The sequence below is a fragment of the Hermetia illucens genome, chromosome 1 (assembly GCF_905115235.1).
Source record: "Hermetia illucens chromosome 1, iHerIll2.2.curated.20191125, whole genome shotgun sequence".
Lineage (NCBI taxonomy): Eukaryota > Metazoa > Arthropoda > Insecta > Diptera > Stratiomyidae > Hermetia > Hermetia illucens.
Window position 1 is genome coordinate 175,247,380 of NC_051849.1, and position 21,869 is coordinate 175,269,248.

Here is a 21,869-nt window from a genome sequence, read left to right on the forward strand (position 1 = left end):
CCTAGGCACCATATAGTGGCAGCCCCCTGATTTTTTCCAGATTTTTCGGTTGAGTATTTCCTGAGAATCGGTTCGTTAAAAAAATGACCACTTTCAACCCCCCGCACTCCCCACCTTTTCAGCAAAAGTCAAAACTAATACCGGCTTCAAAAAAAACTAATACCGGCTTCAAAAAGTACTAACCGAGATCTTTAATTTGATACCCCACATGACTATATTTGATGAAAAAAAAATGTACACTCCCCTTTTGCATGTATGGGGACCCCCCCTTAAATTCGTCGTAAGAGGATGTAACTCACTATTTACAAACAAAACCTTAAAAAAGAGGATTTTCTTCCCAAGTGGTACTTAGGATTCCCAGCATCCTCAACAATCAATCGGATGCTTCGGCATAAAATGTTATACTATGCTTAATATGGACTTACGAGTTCATATCACATTTTAAGGTTAACGTTAAAATAAAATTCTTGGTTTCTAACTTAGATGTCCATTCTTAGCATTTATAAAAGTATAAATACACGTATCGATCAATGAGTAATCATATATTATATAGAATGCATAGTGAAATCCATTCTATTTTCTTTTACAGTCAGTTCCTCACGTTCCATCTCCATTATATAAGCCAGCGTCAACACAAACGGTTTCACTGCCCAAGCCTTCTCCAGAACCACCGTCTACGTCTGGAATACCAGTAGCCCCAATAATAAACACGCAAACCCCATCAATAACTGTGATTCCCTCTCAAAGTATCGATGGTGATGATCATCAGGTTCCATTCAGAATTCAACCAACATCCAGACGTTCATCGCGTACTCTTTCACCGGCCTTACAAGAAAGACGTAAAATCGAACCAATGGTTCATGTTCACAGTCCACAGAGGTAATTACCAACATTTCACTTTTGATTATTCTCTAAAATATTAATCGCAAATATTAATTACAGGCCAACGGACTCACCAGGTGATGCAATAACTCCACAGCTCGGAGAGCAATTCTTGACCAGAGGAGATTCTGGACCGAAAACAAATACAGATATCTCTGAATGTAGCACAAACACTGATGATTATGTTACATGCACAGATAACTCGAAACGAGCCCCAGGTATGAAGACTCCACCCACCACGGCAAGCTCATCATCTACACAAGTACCAGGTTTGAACAAAATTTTGCGGATTTACCCCTAGCAGCGTTCAATCTGCCGTTGATGTTGTCACATAAATGCTTTACCACGTGTCAAACATAGCCTGTGTCCTGATGCTTTCAAGTGTTGATGGTACCCCTTTGCTGTTGTGTGTTGAATGCAATTGAATGAGCTATTAGAGCTCTTATTCAATGTTAATGCCAAACGGAATGTTTTGTTATAGTTAATTGAAAGCAAGTGTTAATTTTTTGAATCTATTTCAACTTCTTTGGACAAACCCTTTTGTTACATTGGTTCCTGTTAAACAGCTCTGGTCATAGTCATTGCCTATCTAATGCGACAAGTAAGAAACGAGAACTTAGAGCCAGCTATCATTATTTGCACTTAGTACCAAAAAAGTTGAAATAGATAAAAAAAACTGCACCACCATGTACTTCTTGAATCTAATTTTAACTCTCTCTATCAAAGTTTCAGCACAAAGCTCACAAACTGCCACTCACGATGGCGGTTCATCCTTTGAAAGTGCATCGTCGTTATATTCAACTCGTGGTGATGGACTATCAGAAGAACATCCAAATACTGAAGATGCCAATACAGCTACAGCTGAATCAGCTCCTGCCACAGCTGTGCCATCTCCGTCCCATTCTGTGAGTAGTAGTTCCTCTGGTAGCTATAATTTAACCAATCTTGCACGTAAAAAGGCGGCTTCTAAGACAACTTCACCCTTACGGGCAAGCGCCATCATTAGACCAACAATCACAGCAAAAAAGAAGTCTGAATCCATCTCGGAGGATGAGCGAAGTGAAAAAAGATACTCATCGTCCGGATATTATGAGAGTCCGCATGACGAAGAACATAGGCAAACGAAAATTCGGAAACCACGGGATTGGAATGAAGAGGAGCGACGGAGAAGAAGGAGCAATATGAAGTTGGATATCGAACGCGAGAACTTAAGAGCGTTAACTTCGCCAATAAAAAAACCTAGTCCAGGAACTTTCAAACAAATTTCACCAGAAGATCGGACTGCGATGAATATCCTCGATGGAACGAGCCCTAACAAAGCTGGTAAACGTTTCAGACCCAAAGTACGGCGTCAAACGAGAAACCGAAGTACATCAGGAGAAGACTCTCTTCCAAGGAAAACGAAAGTTGGTGCAACAAAAAGCCCAGAACGATCAAAACAGAATCAAACCCCCCAGTCTATTGTCATCAGTCCATCACAGTATTCAAAACCCCACATCAGCCCCAAAAAGTCAAAAGAGGATTCCGGTTCGGAGAAGCGGCTGAAAGCAAAGTCATCGGAATCGTTGCGCTCAGTTTCACCCGGCTCGGATTCAGTGTTTTATAGTGAAGCAGACCTAGCACCCGATCAACAAGTCCACTGTTCCCATTGCGGCAAAGAAGTCGAAATTGTTACTGCTGTATCCGGATCACAGGAGTCCATAGCTGTCGCCACTGAAGAAGATAATGGTAATGGGCCGGATATCGTTAAACCTCCTGCGGACTTTGCAGACTCACCCGTAACCACGAAGACGTCGCAACGATTGTACAAAAAAATGGATAAGAGATTTCGCTCGGAAGAGAGGCACGGCGACCGAAGGCACTATCGGTCAAGGCAGGAGAATGCTAGGGCCAAGGTAAACTCTCAGTTCTGAATTTGGTTCGATTTTGGTACGAGGCATTTATTCACATGCACATGCTTTCATATAGGTTTTTGTTGCTGCAAATCTATAATTATTGAGAATTAGTTGAAACAATAAAACTTGTAGATTGTCATTGAATAGTGATACGCGCATATAATAATTAACACGATTTATTATTTAAATTGATACAAATGAAAACAACGGCATCGTGGCCATTGACCATAAATTCCTAACACGTATTACCTTAGTAATTACTCTGAAGCAGAGACTATTTTCAATGGTTGGTTCAAAAAGCTTCACTATCGAGAATAAAAAAGTTCGCCTGAAAAGAGAAAATAGCGGTTTTAAGATGATCACATGCTAAAATTCAAGCAAATCTGGACATGATCACTTAAAGGACATACAAAGTAATTAATCATATTTTCTAAGAGCGTGCAAAAGTTAAATTATCGATTTTTTGTTCAGTTTTGTCCCTTTATTTTCTCCATACCTTGATCATTGTAATATATTCTCCCGCTTCCCTGGTATAACTAGACGTGCTATACTTTCCTAAAAATATACGCATTTTATAAAGACCTTATCCTATTCAACAAACTAATTACCTACCCAGAGCGAAGAACGAGGGAAAGACCAAGTTTCGAATAGTTCACCTATTTTACGACCAGCTGGTTCCAGCCCCTGTGTGATGCCTGACAGATCATCGAGTATAAGATCACATAATAGTGACAGCAGCGAGCAAGGTATCTTCCATGGAAATTACCGTTTAGGTTTATGGGTTTGGCTAACCGATCGTGATATTTGGCAACAGCATGACCTTAGAAATATAGGTGAGGATATTGCGATATCTTTTTGGAACTTGATGGAACTCTTTAAAATATTTCATTTTGGTTGGTTATTTGGTTATTTGGTTTTTATAGATCGTTCACGTGCAACACTCGAGAAGCGGGGATCAATCGAATCAGAAGAAGAATTTCGAAAAAAGTTTCAGTCAACAACACATCGCCTGGTTCATAGGAAATCATGTTTTGAAATGTACCGTCGACAGACATCGAACACCTTCTGTAAGTACATATATCAATCTTTTACTTGATTATTATCTACGAGATATTCACTTGAGCAAATTGAACTTGTATGTTTATCCTGATTACACTGGTAGCTGAAAACATACCATAATGAAACTGAATCCTGTGCCTTCTACCTTCCTCTAACGTTTCGTGGGAAAATATTTGCAGCTTCCACTCAGCTACCCGGACACCAAGGATTTTTATGGTGCACTTATTAATGCCTTTTGGACGACAGAGGAGACTTCAACCTCTTGTCAAAAACCGACACCAACGCACAGAAGATATGGGTAAACTTGTCCTACTGCAATCCCAAGGATAAAGCTCAAAGCGCGGGAGATACGTCAAAACCACTTTGTGGTTTTGTCGATGTTGATCAAGAAAACACTCTCTCACCACTCCTATTTGTTCCCAATACCAGCGAACGTTTCAAGTCGAAAATTCACCGCAGCATCATCCACCCTGATCCTCTCTATGGTTCTGAATACTAGTCGACTATGAAAGACATGCAAAAACAGGACATTGGCGATCGACATGGGGTTGCACCAATCTGCGACGAGATGGTCATGTAATTCGAGCTGACGCGAACTCACTAAGATTTATGTAAGCATCAAAGGCGATGGGAAACTACCAAAAAGCCGACTGAAATAACAATGGCTTGATACCCTGGATAGTGATATGAGAACCTTTTGACGCCACACAGACTTGGGCTATGACTGTGAAAAGTTGTGCAAACCATCGAGCCGAGCCGATGTGCTTTCTTAAAAATTTCAACCATCTTGGAACTATTCGCATTGGCAAGATGTCTACCGACTATAGAAATAGTAGGCTTGTATCATCTGTTGACAATGAATACTGGTGTACACTGTCTTACTTGACTGACTGAAACAAGACCTTATTAAAATCATTTCATTATCGGTGTGTCTCTTTGTGAATCTTTCTGTTTGCCTATCACACGCACTTTTTGCAGAAGCCGAAATAGTTATACTTATTGACACAAAATTTAACAGGAAAAGAAGGTGAAAACTCTAAGCTCACGCATGCGGTAAACGCACGTATTATTCTGGTTAGTGTTTAAGGGGGATCCCTATATGTGCAAAAGAGAAGTTGAAAATTTTTTTTCTCCGAATGTACGTGGGATATAAAATGGAAGATCTCCATCAGTACTTTACGATTTTGGTATTAGTTTTGACATTAGTTCAAAAGTGCAGGAGTGTGTGGAGTGGAAAGTCATCACTGATTTCATTCATTACCCAACCGAAAAATCTGATAAGAATCACGAAGCTGTCACTATATGGTGTCCAGTTCTCAAAATACCTTTCATACCGATATCTGCTCAAATGAAGTTATAACAGTATAATATAAGGCATGATAATTCCATGTTTGGTGAAAATACCGCTATTACTGACAAAGTTGTAGTTGCTCAAAACGGACTCTTTTGTATAAATTTACTTGAACTCAAAACACTGAATACCCAATATCACCCTAAACTGAGAAGCCTAACTAACATGATAAGTGGATATACGTTGCAAGCTCCGTGCAAATGGAGTTCTATACTCAAATAATCTTACACGGGAAATACACAAAACCTTAGTTTACACTTGGTCTTTATTCTCTCCTCTCCCCCCTAATGGAGTCTGAAGCCTTTGTAAACTTCAATTACCCGAACATACTACTGTTGGTTTGCTGTTGATGCTAAATCTGCTCCGTGTTTATTCAAAACCCAAATTATTGGTCCAAAGTGATACTTTTCAGGTCGTAGTGTTAGACTAAACTAAGCGTCCATGCTTTCTAAAAAAACTCACCCAAGTTAGATAGGAAGCAGACGGGCTTAAAGTCTTGTGGATCGTAAAAGGTGCTTTTTTGGCAACAAATTCCGCTATTTTTCAGATACTGGGAAAAATACTCGTCACTCATGCAGTTGTTGCAGGCTATAAAAGAAACTCCCGCGAATTGAGATAAACTCGAAACAGGTTTTTTTAATTGTGGATGCTAGGAGCCTTGAGTCCACATCCACTTGATCATGGACCGGACCACTTGGGAAGCAACTTACTTACTTACTTGGGAACAGCTTGTAGTTCATGGACTCCTCCTTTTCGGGTTAAATACGCAAGTTTATTAAGAAAAAGTTGACTGACGGTTTCGGCCAGGGCAGAGGCACTCATAAGACGCTGCCTCACCTCTGCGCTGGCAGCATCTCGACCGAAAGTAGCGAAAGGTGGTAATCGCTCCATTTATATACAATCGCAAACACGACATGATGATAAATTGCCTCTGCCTTGGACGAAACCGTCAGTCAACTTTCTTTTCAAAAAAGGTGTCATGTCAACTATTATAGTTCAGTGGACGTGTTGATAACGAAGAACATAGCTTAATTGACCGTTTTTGATTGTTTAATCTATAATAGAAGTAAAAGATGGTTCTTTTCTGGACAGAGGCGTGTTCAGCTGAGGTTCAGAAGATTATTCAAGCATTTAAGTACTGCAGGCGTCACTGCAGATGCGGTCCCAGCTATTAGTAAGAACGAAATTCCGCAAATTCGTAATATTTTCTGACTATTAACAAGGCTCTATAGTTGGCGTCCATCCTGACAATACTACATATATCCGATGAAGTTCACATTATATCTGCCATGGTTCTAGGTGGTAGGATACATTCGATTGAACCAAGTTTATGATATCCGTGCTTAACCGTCGTCATCTCTTTACTTTTCTTGTTCTGCTAACAATCATTTCCATGTATGCCAGGCATGCGCGGTAATTTGGCCGCAGATGCGCTAATCTTTTGTGCAATTAACCCACCTGTGCACAATCGAACATGATGTGATCAGAGTTTTGGCAGATATAGCGCTGCACCTGTTCGACCGGCTTGATTTTTCAAACGTACTTTGCTGGTGAAGCAAACATTCTATCTTAATTGGCTCATTGAGCTCTTCAGAAGGAACGAAGGTTACAATCCCGATTACGAGTTACTTTGGAGCGTGTGGTTCACTTTTTGTAGTTTCTCCTTAGTAAACTAGCCCATAACTTCGGTGGCATCTATTTACGGGCCGCGAGTTATTAAGGACTGAGTCCTCAGAGCAAGATGGAAGATCGCTCCATTATCTTCTACAGGCCTTTCAAATATGAGTGTCTTTTCAGTTTTCTTATTCTTTAAGGACGCTTTGATAATTTCGCTGGTCCAGTGGCACTAACCTGTAAGCCGGGACAACAATTATACTAGTAGCTCTAACCTTTTTCCTAGCCCTTTTAAGGCGCAAGATTTCAGTTTAGGTTAAGTAGCATCAAAATTGCACAGTGATTTTCGATATAGTGGAGAAATATAATAATCGTTGGCGCAACAATCCATATTGGATCAGGGTCTTGAAGTATGTTAGAGCACCGCGACCTTCAGTATGACAGCCTAGTGCTCTAACCACTGAGCTATCCGGACACAGTGGAGAAATATGCTTTCTTTAATTGCATGCAATGCAGAGGGGTGTCCTAAAGATAACATTGTGATCTGAATGCCAAGGTGGGCACCGAAAACACCTTACTCATGCGGGCCTGTGAGGGGAGAGCATTGTCTTGGCCGTAACAACAATAATGAACAATTTGTAGATTTCTAAAGTGTTCACCACTTCGTCATGGACGTTAGCCTATTTAAGCACGGGCAAGCCACAAGGTAACGACGAACGAACATCTAATCAGATCGGTCATATTGCCATCAACATTATATTTAAAAGTTGTCCTCTAATTGTGCATGATAGAAGAGGGAAAGGGGACCATCGTCTTATGGTCGCTTATCTTTATTTGTACGCCGCTACTGCATTTCCTCGTAGCAGACCAGATGTTCGGACTCCACCAATGAAAAAACTGGCTCTGCGGGCCAGACAAAAATTAAGCAATCCACCTGAAAATATTGATAAGCGCTGTGCCATCATTGAAAGTCCCATTTTCACTAGTGAGAGCCAAGTTGTCGGCTGATTGCGGTCACGAGGAGGCTGAGCGACGAACATAAGCATAGAGCTTTGTTGTTATCACTATCATCAACGCACTCAAATAAGGTAAAGCCGCCGGCGTTAACGGTCTCTCTAGAGAACACTTCCGTACTACAGGGGCCTGTAGTACGAAACTGAAAACCTTGGTTTTATTGGTATTTATCTTCAGTTCAACTCTCCAACCACTCTTTACAACTCCAGAGCCATTTGACCAACGTCCATCAACTGGCGAAACAGCAGAGAGATGTTATTAACGCAGTCGAGGTGTCCGAGGAAATAGGAAAGATATTGGCTGGAATCATCCTGAAACACAACAAGCAATGCCTTGAAAACTTGTCTGGCAGAGAGTAGGCTGCGTTTTGCTCTAGATCTTCCTGTACTGATCACATTAACATCCTTTGAATCATTGTAGGACAGTGGGCGGAGTTTGGGTCACCATTTCAACCGCTCTTCATCGATTTCGAGACAACTTCCAATGGCGTGACGGGAGAGTAGTTGTCTACAATGGCATTCTCTGGATAATATTCTAAGTCTGCCTTTTAAATCCCTAATTTATGGTCTAGTGTCTAAAACTGACCATTGGAAATCTGGAACACGTTTTCACTTATTTACGGCCAAAAACTGTCTGTTGTTATAAACAAAATTTCACCGCTACTTAACATATGGTAGATACTTCCCAAAAACTATTAAATTTTCCCATATCTTATAGCTAAGAAGTACATAGTTTTGGCGGTAGGCATATTTTATTAGTCTTTCTGGAAAGAGCTTATTAATTACACGAATTCACCTTGAGTAATTTGTTAATGTTGTCAGAAATACCAGATGTAAGTTCCTAAACTATTGTACAAAATTAGAATAAGCCCTACTAGCTCTAAGGCTGAGACGTTTTCTGGGATACATACGCTTGCTTGTGGTCTCACACTCATGATCACTTGTTGGATTTTCTTAAAATAGATCATCAGATATTCCAAGCAACATGCTCAACATTCCTCCACCTTGCCCCGGAAAAGTTTGATATTCGCTCTATTAACATATAAAATTCATTCAAAATTCTTTTTTTATTTCCGCATCACCTAAAAGTAAAGATTCCTCACACTAAATGTCGTGATAAATTTTTCTGTCACATTTGGACACCACGCGAGGACTGATAGTCTACTTACAATCTAATTTATATATACATAATTTGAATATATTTCCTTTGACGTAATGTGGGAATATTTCTTTTGACGTAATGAAGGAATGTTTTAGCGATGACGTGCAATAATTTGTAGTTTGATTATCATTAATTGCCACTGTTGTTATCATGACACTCTAAGTGAAGAATTATGCAGAAATAAATCATTCTTTGTCTTATTCTTGTAAACCATCCAAATTCTTAATATCCATTGAGGTTGCCTGGAGGTACATGCACATATCATTTACATATATCACCCTCACATGTCAACATGGTTTCATTTCCATCAATTTCAGCGGCAACATTATTCAGACTTGTCTAAACAACTTGAATGACAGCCAATACTCAAACAATAATTCTCGAATTACTTAAAAGTCAGCTATGGCTCCAACATCAATATGAACGTGACATGTCAATTCCCAATTTACAACAACTCGTGCGGAAAAAAAACAAAATATTTTCAAAAAAAATCAAGGGAAATCTCAATACTTCCACGGGAAAATTATGCAATCATTAAGAATTTGCCGATAAATACGGCGCAACGTACAAAGACAATTTGTAGCCTTCTGACATAGACCGAACAACGAACCCAGAACTTGTCTTTCTGAAAGAATACATTTTCTCGTCTGATTTTTTTTTTCGTTCGAAAGAAAATCGAAGCCATTTCCACGATGCTTCAATGCGTGCCAAAGAATCAGTTCAATTGGTGGTTCTAAACTTGAAACACGCTTGATTTTAAATTTAGTCGGTTGTCTACTATCACCGTTTCCTCGGCCATTCGAGTTCCAATTGAAAATTTTAGCTCAAATATTTCAACAAGTGTTGAACAGTGTATAAAGTGATACCGTAGTGTTAAATTAAATTTTTGAATTATATCAAAAATTGCAGCTAAATTCAAATATCGACGCTGAATAACATATATTTTGAATGAACTATAAACTTACCACTAAAAGATGATCGGTAAGATACAAATTTTTCTTGGTTTGGGTGAAAATAACGTCGCAAACAAAGATTGTAATAAAAGATCAGATCAAAAGTTCATTAAGGGTAAATATGGTCAACATACAAATACTTCATGACCAACACGTTTACTAAGTTTACAAACTCAAACAGTTACAACAATGCAGTGTCGCGTTGATATGACAATAATTTTGTAGCTGTTGTCAATTGGTAACTTAAAAAGGATCATATTCGAAGTCGGTATATTTACAAAAATACCACTATTAAGAATACTACTATTCAGAAAGTTAACATTTTCCATGTCCAACATTAAGTTTTCAGCCTTGGAACTCTTTTGAAATGGGGATCATTGACAATATTACGACCATCAATAAGTTACATCGGATGACGATAATCCTTCAAACTAGCTTGTTAGATTAGGAGATGCTGGAGAGACTGAAAAATCATCGCTGAAAGAAATCACCGTTTACCTTGTTTAGCGCCCTAAAATGAACTTACGCAACAAAACTTCTGTTTAAAACAAACCTGACAAACTTTTATGATTTTCAAGCATACTCTAAATCCCTGTGTGACTTCTCCCTAGTTCTTCCTTACAATAAACTTTCCCAAAAGTTTGTACCACATATTTCTACCTTTTGGCCAATACGCCATTTGCCCCATACGCAGACATATTTCTTTATTTAAGATTTTGTCGAGCCAGGGTACTCCGATGATACACCTGGGACAGTTGCTGTCAAAGGATCGAAGTTCTCGGGTTATATTTTCAGTCACTTTCCATGTATTGCTTCATCAAACAGCAAAGGAAGAACGTTGACATGGAACAACCTCATCTTGATGTTGATATGGAGATACATGCATTTCTATATTTTCAATGAAATAAAGTTGAGTTGACACTACTAATGCGTCGAGAAACTTCAAGTTTGGTACCACCGTTGGCCGGAAGCCATTACCCAGATATGCATATAGAAAGATGCCTTCAATGTTATGTTTATTGATGCAGATGAGAGGACTTGAATTTTGTGCACTTTTATCTTCAGTCTTTTCACTTAGTGGTGGGGCCCTACTGCCAAGGAGTTCAGCTGTCTCATCATCACCGACTGGGCAACTTGCTAGAACGTAAGTTTCATATAATCTACGGGTGCATAGATGCATCGTTGCTAGTGCCAACACTGGACGGTGTCAATTACTTAAAAATATACATGCTGGTGGCCAGTGGTAGCTAAGTAGGAAAATCAGTCGATGACTCCCCGCAACATTCAGCACGTTTAGAAAATGGTGTATTTCTGCTTGTTTTGAACCAAACTGTGTGGTAAGGGGTTTAGGTACAATACCTGCGTTGACAATATTATTAGAACAACAGATTTTTGGACGCCCGGGTGACGACCACGCTTCAATAACACACATAACTCTCTCCGCCTCAGCAAAGAGCTCCCCAGCACACAGCCATATGCTCGACAAATGCATGTTTAGCGTGCGTTGGCTTTGATTTCCGTTCATCGATTCACCCTTGGTCTGACTTCACCCTACTCAGAGGATTAAAAGATCGATCCTTTAAGTTAAGCAGTGTCAATCCACAATCTACCTTACAAATAGTCGCATGCAAGGTACTCACATACCCTTTGCCGTAAAAATAAGCGCATTGCGCCCCACTTGCTTCTGGAGACGTTGGGGTGGCGTACAACCATTCAGACTGAAGCTGAATTTTTGTAGCCTGAGGTTCTCAAAGAAGGGTGAGAACTCGAATGCCCGCACCTCCTTGAGATCTGAGACATAAAAAACATCGATTGAGGACGTTATTCGCCGTAGATTTTCCTTCTCGATCGCGGCACTCGCAGCTCATGTCCCTACAAACTGGTGTCTATTTTTATTTGTCGATTGTAGTGTCTCAACTTCGCCGCGGTATCTCACTTTATATTTCAGGTTTCGGTGCGCTCCGACACATTGGTTAAGAGCACGTGAAATTTTGTTAATTTCATAAGAGAGACTAAAGTGTCCAAAAGGAGCCCTCCTCCCACATTTCTAAGCTAGAACAAAGGTGTACAGGCGAGAGTCGATGGGACGCTTCGGTGGAACTATATTATTTGCGAATGGAACTGAATAGATTATTTCTCATCTTTCGCCACCTTTTTACATTTTAGGCTTCTGGATTAGTTCTGCTCTCTTGGCTGACTTCGGTGTATTCCGATGGTCAGCATAAGTCATTACAACTCTCCACCTCGCTTGCTTAGAGTCAGACTGTCCACCTTATACCAAGTTAAAGGAAAACGCATTCTACCGGCTCTCGATACTGTTGTCGCACACTCCAGGAACCAATCACAAAGCGTTTTCAGTAGCCAAAGGACGTAACCACGTCAATTGGCTAAGGCCAATTGACGTGGCTAAGGCCAATTGACGTGGTTACGTCCTTTGGCTACTGAAAACGCTTTGTGATTGGTTAAGATTAAGATCGAGCCGCTGTTAAGATTTTGATAATATGATAATAGAGTTTTGCAATTTGCAGGGTGCTAGTCCACACATTTGATTCGCCCTTTACGACAAGCCGGCAATAATTTGAGTGTATTCTTTCTCTTTATTTTGCCATTACCCGTTCGGCGAATATTTTTCATAATTGGAGGATTTATATTGTTTGAGTTGAACATAATCTAAAATGGAAAATAATACAATCGAAAGGATTGTTTATTACAGAGACAAGCTGTTTTGCTGTGCTCGCTGTGGAATAAACTTGGGTCTTCTTCTACACTTTCATTTAAAACAGTGATTTAATAAGTACTTTATAAGTATGTATTGGCCCCGACGCATCTGAAATCGGTATGACAAGAAAACTTTGGCGACTAGATTTTGCTCGAAAAATACCTTACTAATTTTGTAAAAGAGTTTTTAATGGAAATGTAGGGATATCCGAAAGGACTATCCGGATTGTCTTTATATTTCTCCTACACTCCTTTGTGTAGGATAAGGCAACCGCACAGCCTGAGGTATTCGAACCCGGGATAACGTGGAACGCCACTTCATCCAGGTTGCGTTAATGTGTGAAGCAATTTCATTACGCAGTTTTCCATTGGCTGCTAGCATTGACCCGAAATATTTAAATCACTCGGTTCTGGGCAGGTCACTGCCGCTAATAGAACTGAGCGATTTAAATATCCGGAGCCAATGGTATTAGCCAATGGAGAACTGCGTTATGCTGCTCACATAGGGAAAAACAAAACCTTTTATACCTGAAGCGTCAAGCTTCCGGTTTCTCAATTTGTTTCCAATTACTTGCAAACTTTTGAAGCTCCAATAATGGCAATTTGGAGTGAATGAAAATGGAAGAAGAGCCGCATCTTCGAAGAAAATTTTATTTGAAACAACATTATTCGCTGCCTATATTTCCCCTATGTTCTGGTGTCACTTTCAAGGCCTGACGGTAGCTCTTCAGCCGTGAACTTTCGTGTTATCATCAGGAAAGATGCACGCGATGAAGTTTTCTCATCTCTTAGAGGCTTCAATCAGGACACCTAGCTTTTCCCCTTGTAAGCATATCTACATTCTGGGCAAAAGTAATTTTGTGGTTTGATATGAAATCCAAGTAATCTCTTCGAATTTCTTGGCATAACGCCTCGCTTTTTTTCCTGATTGTGCGAACGCAAGGATCCCCGAATATTTTTGACTTTAAGTGATCACCGCTGATATTTGTAATTACTGACTGGGCCATTTAGGAGAGACTAGGCAGTTCCACATTTTTTCTTCGGTAAAGACTGATCTATTTACTTTGGTTCCAGAATACATGTAAAGGATCAGTGTAGAATTATTAAGATTAATCTGCCAAACCCTCTGAGCTGAAAGATTCAATCTATATTTTTGGTTACTCCTTTCATACGTGGATCCCTTTACAACATTTAAAAGTCATTGTCTCGCACACGTACAAAATTTGGAATTTAATTGATGCTATGCGCACACAATTTTAGGTGTTGTGTTCGCCGAGCATTCCCAAATTTTGGAACTTTAATTAGGTTACACTTTTCAGCTTATCATTTGGTATAATTTTCCCAAGTGCTTTAACCTACTTTGAACGACTGCTAGACATTGTCTCAGAATACATGTGCAGGTTTTATCACTCTCCTCCCAGAATCTGCAGATAATTTCCGCAGATTATTCTACTTTCCTTAGGTGGTAATGTAGCCTATAATGGCCAATGAGTATTCCCACTATGATCTTCTGGGTGACGTTTATATAATATTGAGAGTTAGTGGGTTCGTAATCTGTTCGAAATGTAGGAACGTGGAAGTCGCTACTTTTGTAGAATAGTTCAGTATGAGGTTAAAAATGTAGGGATGGCCAAAAAAAGCATTCGGCTAAACTGGGGTCAATGGCAATCTAAAAAAAAGGAAAGTATGCCTCTGCGCTCATCCGGCACAGGTAGGTAGGTAGGTATCAGCAGCCGCTCCGGGGAGCCCAATTAGCGCTGTGGTGCGCTACTTTGATGCCACAAACTCCTAAGACCATGACTGCTGTTATGAGAGCAAGAAGGTAGCGTCCAGTTGGCTCAGATCTTCAGAGCCAGCCAGTAGCATTCACGGAGGAAAGCAGCTCTCCCACTCTGCAGCTAGAAATCTCTCTGAGGTTCCCAAAGAATGATTTATCTATTGTCCGTAGCCTGACTCTATCTAGAACTGGGCATTTGCAAAGGAAGTGCCCGAAGGTTTTCCCTTTTCTCCGCAGCTTCGCGAATGTGAATTGTAGGGTTTGCATTTGGACGCGTCTGGTACAAGAGCTCTCGCTATCGGATTTTGTTATAAGCGGCTTGACTTGGCACAGAGCCTTCGCCATCTCAGATCCGCGGGTAGATTCCACTATTGGCAGTCTCCAGCGGGACACAGACTATACCCGCCGAAGGATTACCAAGAGCGGAGTCCTGCCTGGCTAGTCCGTCAGCCCGCCAGCCCGCTTATTCATGCCCTTATGACCGGCAACTCAGAGAAGGGTGACCTTAAGCGTGCCACCCAGACTGGTTCTGCACTGCCCCAGCAACCTGAAAGATGCCGCCGTTGAATACAAGGCCTTAATGGCCGCTTCACGGTCGGTCAGAATCGCTGTCTTATACTTGGGGCTCAGATCCCGCCCCAGCAATTAACAAGCTTGCAGTCTCACCAGCACTTCCGCTTGGAATACACTGGAGAAACCGTACGGTCCTCTCCCAGACTCTACAGGCCACCGTTGATCCGTCAGTGAAGAATACTGTGTCATAGCCTTGCAACACGCCGCAGGTCTGCCACTCTGCCCTGGTTGGAAAGGCCAACGCAAAGTTTCTCGTGAAGTTCAGCTTACTTGTGGCACAGTCAGTGGGGAATGCCCAGATTTCTCCGAAGTACTTCATCTAGACTGTTGCAATGGCAGTAGGGCTTCGCTATTCAGCATCCGGACTCATGTAGTCTGACGGTACTGCCCGCTACAACGTATTTAATTTGTAGATCTCGGTGGAAAAGGTGCAGAAATACATTGAAAGAATCTGCCGGCTAATATTCGAGAGATTCCCCCTTCCTTGAATTCTATTAAGCTTCGTTCTCTTGTACTTTTTGCTCAAACGTTAGGATGGGACGCACCACAGCTATGTATGTCCAGTGAACCATCCTCGACCGGAGACCCCATTTCTTTGCAAAGGTTCTCTTCCAAGCACAGAAGGCTATATAGGCCTTTTTAACCCGCAGTTCAATCACCAATTTAGCTTCGGATTCAGGATGACACCCAGATACTTTACATTGGAGTAAAAAAAACAATTTTTGTTCATTCAGCTGCGATAGATGAAATTAAGGTACACTTGCCTTGGTGGTGAACAGAACAGTTCCGTTCTTGCCACCCACATGCACACTTTTCCGCACGCTTCGTCCATGATGTCACTCATAATGGAGGAAAATATCCCTGATACTAATATCACCAATTCGTCGGTATACGCCAGCATCTTACCCCCACGCCTGTTCAATATTCACAAAATTTCGTCCACCACTATGAACCAGAGCACCGAACAGATGGGGCGTGCCTCTGTTCATAACTCTGGTCAAGTGGTTGCCTCCCTGATCCGACTGTATTATCCTGGTCCTTAGCATGGATATAATTCAGTGGATAAGATATCCCTCCAATCCAATATTGGTCAAGGTTCCTTTGATGGCGTTGGTACTAACTTTGTTGAATGCTCTCTCCAGGAAGGAAGCTAGAGTATACTACCTGTACTGCAGTGACCGCTTAACCGTATTGATTGGTCGAAAGTCTTTGACGGACTCAATGCCTCGCCTGCCCGCTTTCGGTATGAAAACCACACGTACGCGTCTCCAAGTCTGTGGTACGGATATCAAAGAGATACAGCTCGAGTAAATCTTGGCAAGCCACAGCACAACCCTTTTCTGCTGCTTCTGTAGCATAACTGCCATCTGGACTCGGCAATTTTTATGGGGAGGATCTGTTTATAGTCCAAACGATCTTATCCTCGGTAATTACTGATTTGATAGGCTTGCATAGCTGGGGTAGCTGTATGCCCTCCAAGCAAGGCTTTGACTCACAATTCTCTGCGCTGGCGGAGAAGTGTGTCTAAGCCAGCAGTTTTAATGTTGCGCCAGCAGATTCCGTCGAGGAGCCCTCCGACTTTTTAAGAAATGTTCCTTGGACGGAATCTTTCTGATCCTTAGTGCTTTCAATGTTGTGAGAATAGGCCAACCAGGACCGCCTCTTGGCAGTTCTCGGCACAGAGAAAGGAGTATTTTTTGGACATTAGAGTCCTCTTATATATTGCACGTTGCGAGCGTACCGTTATCTGAAATTGTCGAAGCCTGCTTAGAAATGAAAAAAAGTCTTCAACCGCGCGGTGAAGTCAAAAAACAGGGAATGGAAGATCGCATTTTCGTCGATGATTCTTTTGTTTTGATAAGACTCGCAATCTCGCAATTTTCTGGATCTAGTGACAAAAAGTTTTTAGCAATTTATGCACAGAGATTTTCACATTTTTTACATGAAAAGTACATTTGGGGAAGAAGGAAACATCAGACGAGTTTTTTTCCCTTCGCAGAGTATACAATAGCCAAATCCAACAAAAAGGTGCCCAATCTTCGGCGTCTGAAATCGGAATTGGATTTGTCAGTACTAGTTATATTTCCACCAAAATGGTGATATCATGCTTTATATAACGGTCTATATTATTAGGAAATTTTGTGATTCTAGGCTGAGCTTAAGGAAGAGGCTCCACTCACTTTCACAAAAATATAGTTGTATACTATTATTAATTTTATTTGAGCAAATACCCATATGGACCTTACCTTTATATTTGTCTCAGATTTTGGATTGGGTGGTTTCTTAGAATGGCCCCACTAATGAGTGATCATTTCCTAACTCCTCCCTTCCCCCATTTACAACCGATGTTAAAACTAAGACCAGCTTCAGAAAGTATTTATCGGGGCTTTTCATTTGATATCCCGTATGCCAGTATTTGATGAACAAAAATATCACACCTCCCTTTTGCATTTAGGGCCCCCCTCACTTGAGCTTAACCCAGAAAGGTATTAGTCACTGCATACGTGGGCGTTCGCAATTCCAATCTTCCCACAAAATTTCGTGTTAATCGTCATGACCGTTTCTGAGAAAAGTGTTTGTGACAGACAGATAGACGGATTGCACAAAACCTTAAATGAGCACAGCATCGGTCCAGTGTATCCGTGTTTCCTTCACTAGCTCAAACGCATTTCTTTCTTCTTCCGACGAAGAAGGAACAATACGGAAGTTTTCTAAATAATTGACCGAAAAGGTTGAATTTTCGCAGAAAAGTAGGGATTGGCATTTCTTAGAAGCAAAGGCTATGCTTCTCATCAACTTCTGGGACAGAGTGGGCATCTAGAACGCGTACACCAAACTGGCAAGTTTTTCCCATTTTGCATTCCAAAAACTGTGCTCTTGAAAGTGAGACTGAAATGAGACATACGAATACTTGCGTCATAAGGATCCAAAACTTAGAAGCTAGAGTCATGCAACCGTTGAGTCCAGCTGGGAACGAGGTTGAAAGACTTTATCCGGCAAAGGAAATACAAAATTGGAAGCCGGAATTGACCATTCTCAATGAATCCTAATGGACGATTGGCCGTGAATCTAACGAATATATCGGCCCACGTTGGGCGCCAGTGGTAATAAATGCGAATGGTTGGAATGACCATCCGAATTACCAATGGTCATCATGAGGGCAAAGCTCCAGTGAAGTGTCCCGTCAGCCCACACTATTGCTTACCTGTAAACGTCATGGCTATGCTATCAACTTACATACGAAACTCTAAATTTTCGGCCATCATTTAGTGGTCATACTGTCAGAAGTAAAAGTATATTTCAAGTATTTTTGTAGTATTTCTGTGGTGAAAAATCTCAGGCACAAACCCAAAATATTGCCTATCTTTAGGAGCATAAATAATTATTTCTGAGTTCAAATGTGAATTTTCATTTTAAGTGTTTTATTTTCATTAATTTTTTCTTATTTTCAAATTCTGTTTAGAGCTTGTGATGACAAATTCCGGTCCAGAAACCCTAAAGCGGAAGCTGGAAGATTTGCTCCGATTAATGATTGTTGTCTGGGCTAAAGAAAGTCAAGCAATTAAAGCCGTTTCTGGAGAACTAGACAGTGGTATTTATTTTTTGTACATTTTGTTTGTTCATTTGTTTTTTATTTAAACTGAAATTGTTGAGGCTTTTCCCGCAAAGCAATAGCATATTTTCGGCAATATCTAATCCCTATGACTATATAGTATTACCGCGGACATGTCAAATTACTAAGAATAACCCTCATTAACTTTGGTCGACGTATTTGATTTGAAACTCCCTTTTCAAAACTATTTGCAATGTAAACTTCAGATAACCCTTAACATGTCAGTATCCTTTACTCAAAACTGACTTTAATTAACTCTAAATCAATCAAACATATTTCAAACACCATTGCAACCCTATTGCGCTTCACCCTCACTTCAAACTCTCGCATAACGTCCATGTGAATAACCTTGCTCGGATTTTATTCACAAAATATTATTGGCAATCGCTAATCGTTACAAACAATCTGTTCCCTATTTCCAGCGACTGACAAAACTATCACCGTCAGCAGTAAAACAGGAGAATTCGGCTTTCGCATTCATGGCTCTAAACCAGTGGTTGTGTCCGCTATTGAACCAGATACCCCGGCAGAATGCTGTGGACTGGAAGTAGGAGATATCCTGCTGTCCGTCAACGGAATTCCAGTTATCGACAAGAATCATTCAGAAGTTGTGAAAATTGCTCACGATGGTTGTGATACATTAGAAATTGAAGTTGCCCGCACTATCGGCATATTGGCCGGCGAACAGGACACCACCTCGCCCGCTTTGTATACAGGATACTTGTGGCGGCAAGCGGGACAGACGAAGGGTTCGCCTCCAAAGTGGGTGCGAAGGTGGTTTTGTTTGAGACCGGATCACTGCCTTTATTATTATAAATCTGATGGTGTAAGTATCCTTTTGTTTAGAAGCTAGTCCTTATTCTTCTGATGCAAGCGACAATGGCAGCCATAATCTATGTATCACGCATGAAATGTTACAAGATTGAATTTCCTATAACAAAAATACTCCATATTCAAAACAGGATATACAACCAGTTGGTGCTGTCCTTCTGACCAACCATACTGTGGAGCGTTGTTTAAAGGACGCTGGGAAGCCGCATGCATTTAAGATCGATTCTGGAGATGGAAGCGCTCTGTTTTTGGCTGCTGATACAGAAGAGGCTGCAAACCGATGGATCGCCGTTATGAGTCACGCATCATCCCAGAGTGACCCATGGCTGGAGGCCAGGTAAATGTTGTGAATGTACTTTCAAGTGTCTGTAATTGTTCCTTGTTTCATTGAGATTTTTTTATTTTTAATGTAAGAAATTCCAAGAATATTTTTTATAAGTGTCAATAAATTATTTCTGTTTTGTTGGTTGTTGTTTTGTTACTTATTTCCAGCGAAAATTAATTTATTTTAAACAATAATGATTATACGCATGAAGCGTTATGTTCCGTCAATGTTAATTGTTGATTTAATATTTTTTTTAAATGTTTCCAACCATACCATACCTCGAACCATACCATAAATCTCGAAATTTTCCGACTCCCTGCTACTGTACCACTTCGCCCACAAAAGCTCATTCCCATTTGCTTTTCGAATTACAAACAAACAAAAATTTTAAACAAAGAAGGCTTCTTTTTTTTGTTAACATTTTACAGAATTTCAGAAACCCTTTATCTGCTCCCACAGCCCAAGAGATTCTGAAATTTAATGGTAGCGAATTTCACAGTATAACATAGCCGCGAACGGTATTTGGTCCGTATGTCGACGTAGTAGGAGAAAAAAGGCGACAAAAAAGAGAAAAATCCATCCGTATTGTGGTGGGTTAAGGTGAGACAAAAAAAATTTAATCGTAGCGGCACTGCAAAGAAGTCTGTATCTGGGTATTACCGGTGCCAGGACATAACATCCGGCGCAGGTCTAAATGCATTACACAATTTGCAGCCCCAGGATATATTTATTCAAAGTACTGCCTGAGAGCAGCTCATATACTAATTTGCTTAGATCTATGGAGAAAGAACGGACGTGGGGGGCACAGAGCCTCGGAAGAGTTACTGGCAAAGCTGAGTCCAGTTCTCGAACTGCCTTCTGATTTTTGGATCCGTCTGTTTGGTAGAAGATATGAAGTTACCCTGAAACGTAGAGAGAACTGGGAAGCCCCAGAGGAACGCATGGTGGGATAAACAGAGGTCTTCTACACGGAGTATACCTCTCGAATAAAAACGAGAAGTGGACTTTTCCTTTGGGACAATATGGAACGATTTTTTAAGCCGAAATCTGTTGGATGCCATCCTAAGGGCGGCAAACCGATGCTGGTTGAAGGGCAAGTGTATCATAATCTGCAGCCATAACTAGACTGCACTAAGGGCGTTAAGTAATTCTTTGATCACCTGGAAAATCCTTCAGGAATGCAGAAACAGTTTGAACTCAATTTCTGGATTCTATACGATGGAACTACCCTGAACACCTGATTACTATGGTGTAGCCAAAGAGGGTTCAATCTCCCCCATACTGGGACCGGAACAAACATTTGGAGTATCAGTAGCCTTTGCCAAGGCTATTTTCATAAACTGGGAAGAAGCTTTTCATAATGACAGGTGGCAGATCTTAAATCTTGCTAGATAAGCTAAACTTTTCCGGTCAGAACCTAAAATGCGTACCGCAAAGTTCATCATGAGGCCACAATTTATTAGCTGGGCATATGTTGAGAATAAGAATTATGGAAGATGATAAGTGTCCCTCCTGTAATGAGAAAGTGGAATCCATGGAGCAATTTCTATTCTTGCAGTGGTCAATCCTGATTGTACGTTCACAAATTTTTTGACACTTTCGCTATACTGTCGTCTGCTCTGGTGCAGATAGAAAAGCTAGGATAGATGATCAAAAGAATCAATGAGTCTTGGTTTTGTTAGTATTTATCTTCAACTCCTCTTAAACAAATTTAGAAAAGTTTTGCTACATTTTGGCAAGATACCAAATGGTCGCCCTTCATCATCAATCCAATCTAGGCCTCCCTTAATAAGGAACGCCAGGCATCCCGGTTTGCCCAGGTCCACCAATTGATATCCCTAAAAGCCGGCTGACGTTCTGGCTTACACCATCGCTCCATCTCAGAGACGGTCTGCCTCTCTTCTTTTTCTACCATAGACATTGTCCGTATAGACTTTCCGGGCTGGATCATCCTCATCTATGCGGATTAAGTGACCCGGCCACCGTAACCTATTGAGCCTGAGCGATATATATTTCGTCGTTATGTAGACTGCGAAATCGTCCATCCTCATGTAGGGGACCAAAAATTCTCCGGAGGATTCTTCTCTAGAACGCGGCCAGAAG

At 40.8% G+C, this 21,869-nt stretch overlaps 1 protein-coding gene across 2 annotated transcripts in view; it reads left to right on the forward strand.

The window, feature by feature from the left end:
• The window catches only part of LOC119659515 (FERM, ARHGEF and pleckstrin domain-containing protein 2), a 449,110-nt gene that overhangs the window by 419,333 nt on the left and 7,908 nt on the right, over window positions 1-21,869 (forward strand). The window contains exons 13-19 of one of the 2 annotated variants that reach the window (XM_038067657.1): window positions 590-879; window positions 943-1,151; window positions 1,609-2,777; window positions 3,394-3,610; window positions 3,701-3,844; window positions 19,033-19,436; window positions 19,573-19,778. In XM_038067657.1, the coding sequence (XP_037923585.1) occupies window positions 590-879; window positions 943-1,151; window positions 1,609-2,777; window positions 3,394-3,610; window positions 3,701-3,844; window positions 19,033-19,436; window positions 19,573-19,778 (2,639 nt within the window). Of the gene's footprint in view, window positions 1-589; window positions 880-942; window positions 1,152-1,608; window positions 2,778-3,393; window positions 3,611-3,700; window positions 3,845-9,838; window positions 9,958-18,460; window positions 18,590-19,032; window positions 19,437-19,572; window positions 19,779-21,869 lie in introns of those variants that run through there. The other variant, XM_038067648.1, reaches the window with a different exon arrangement.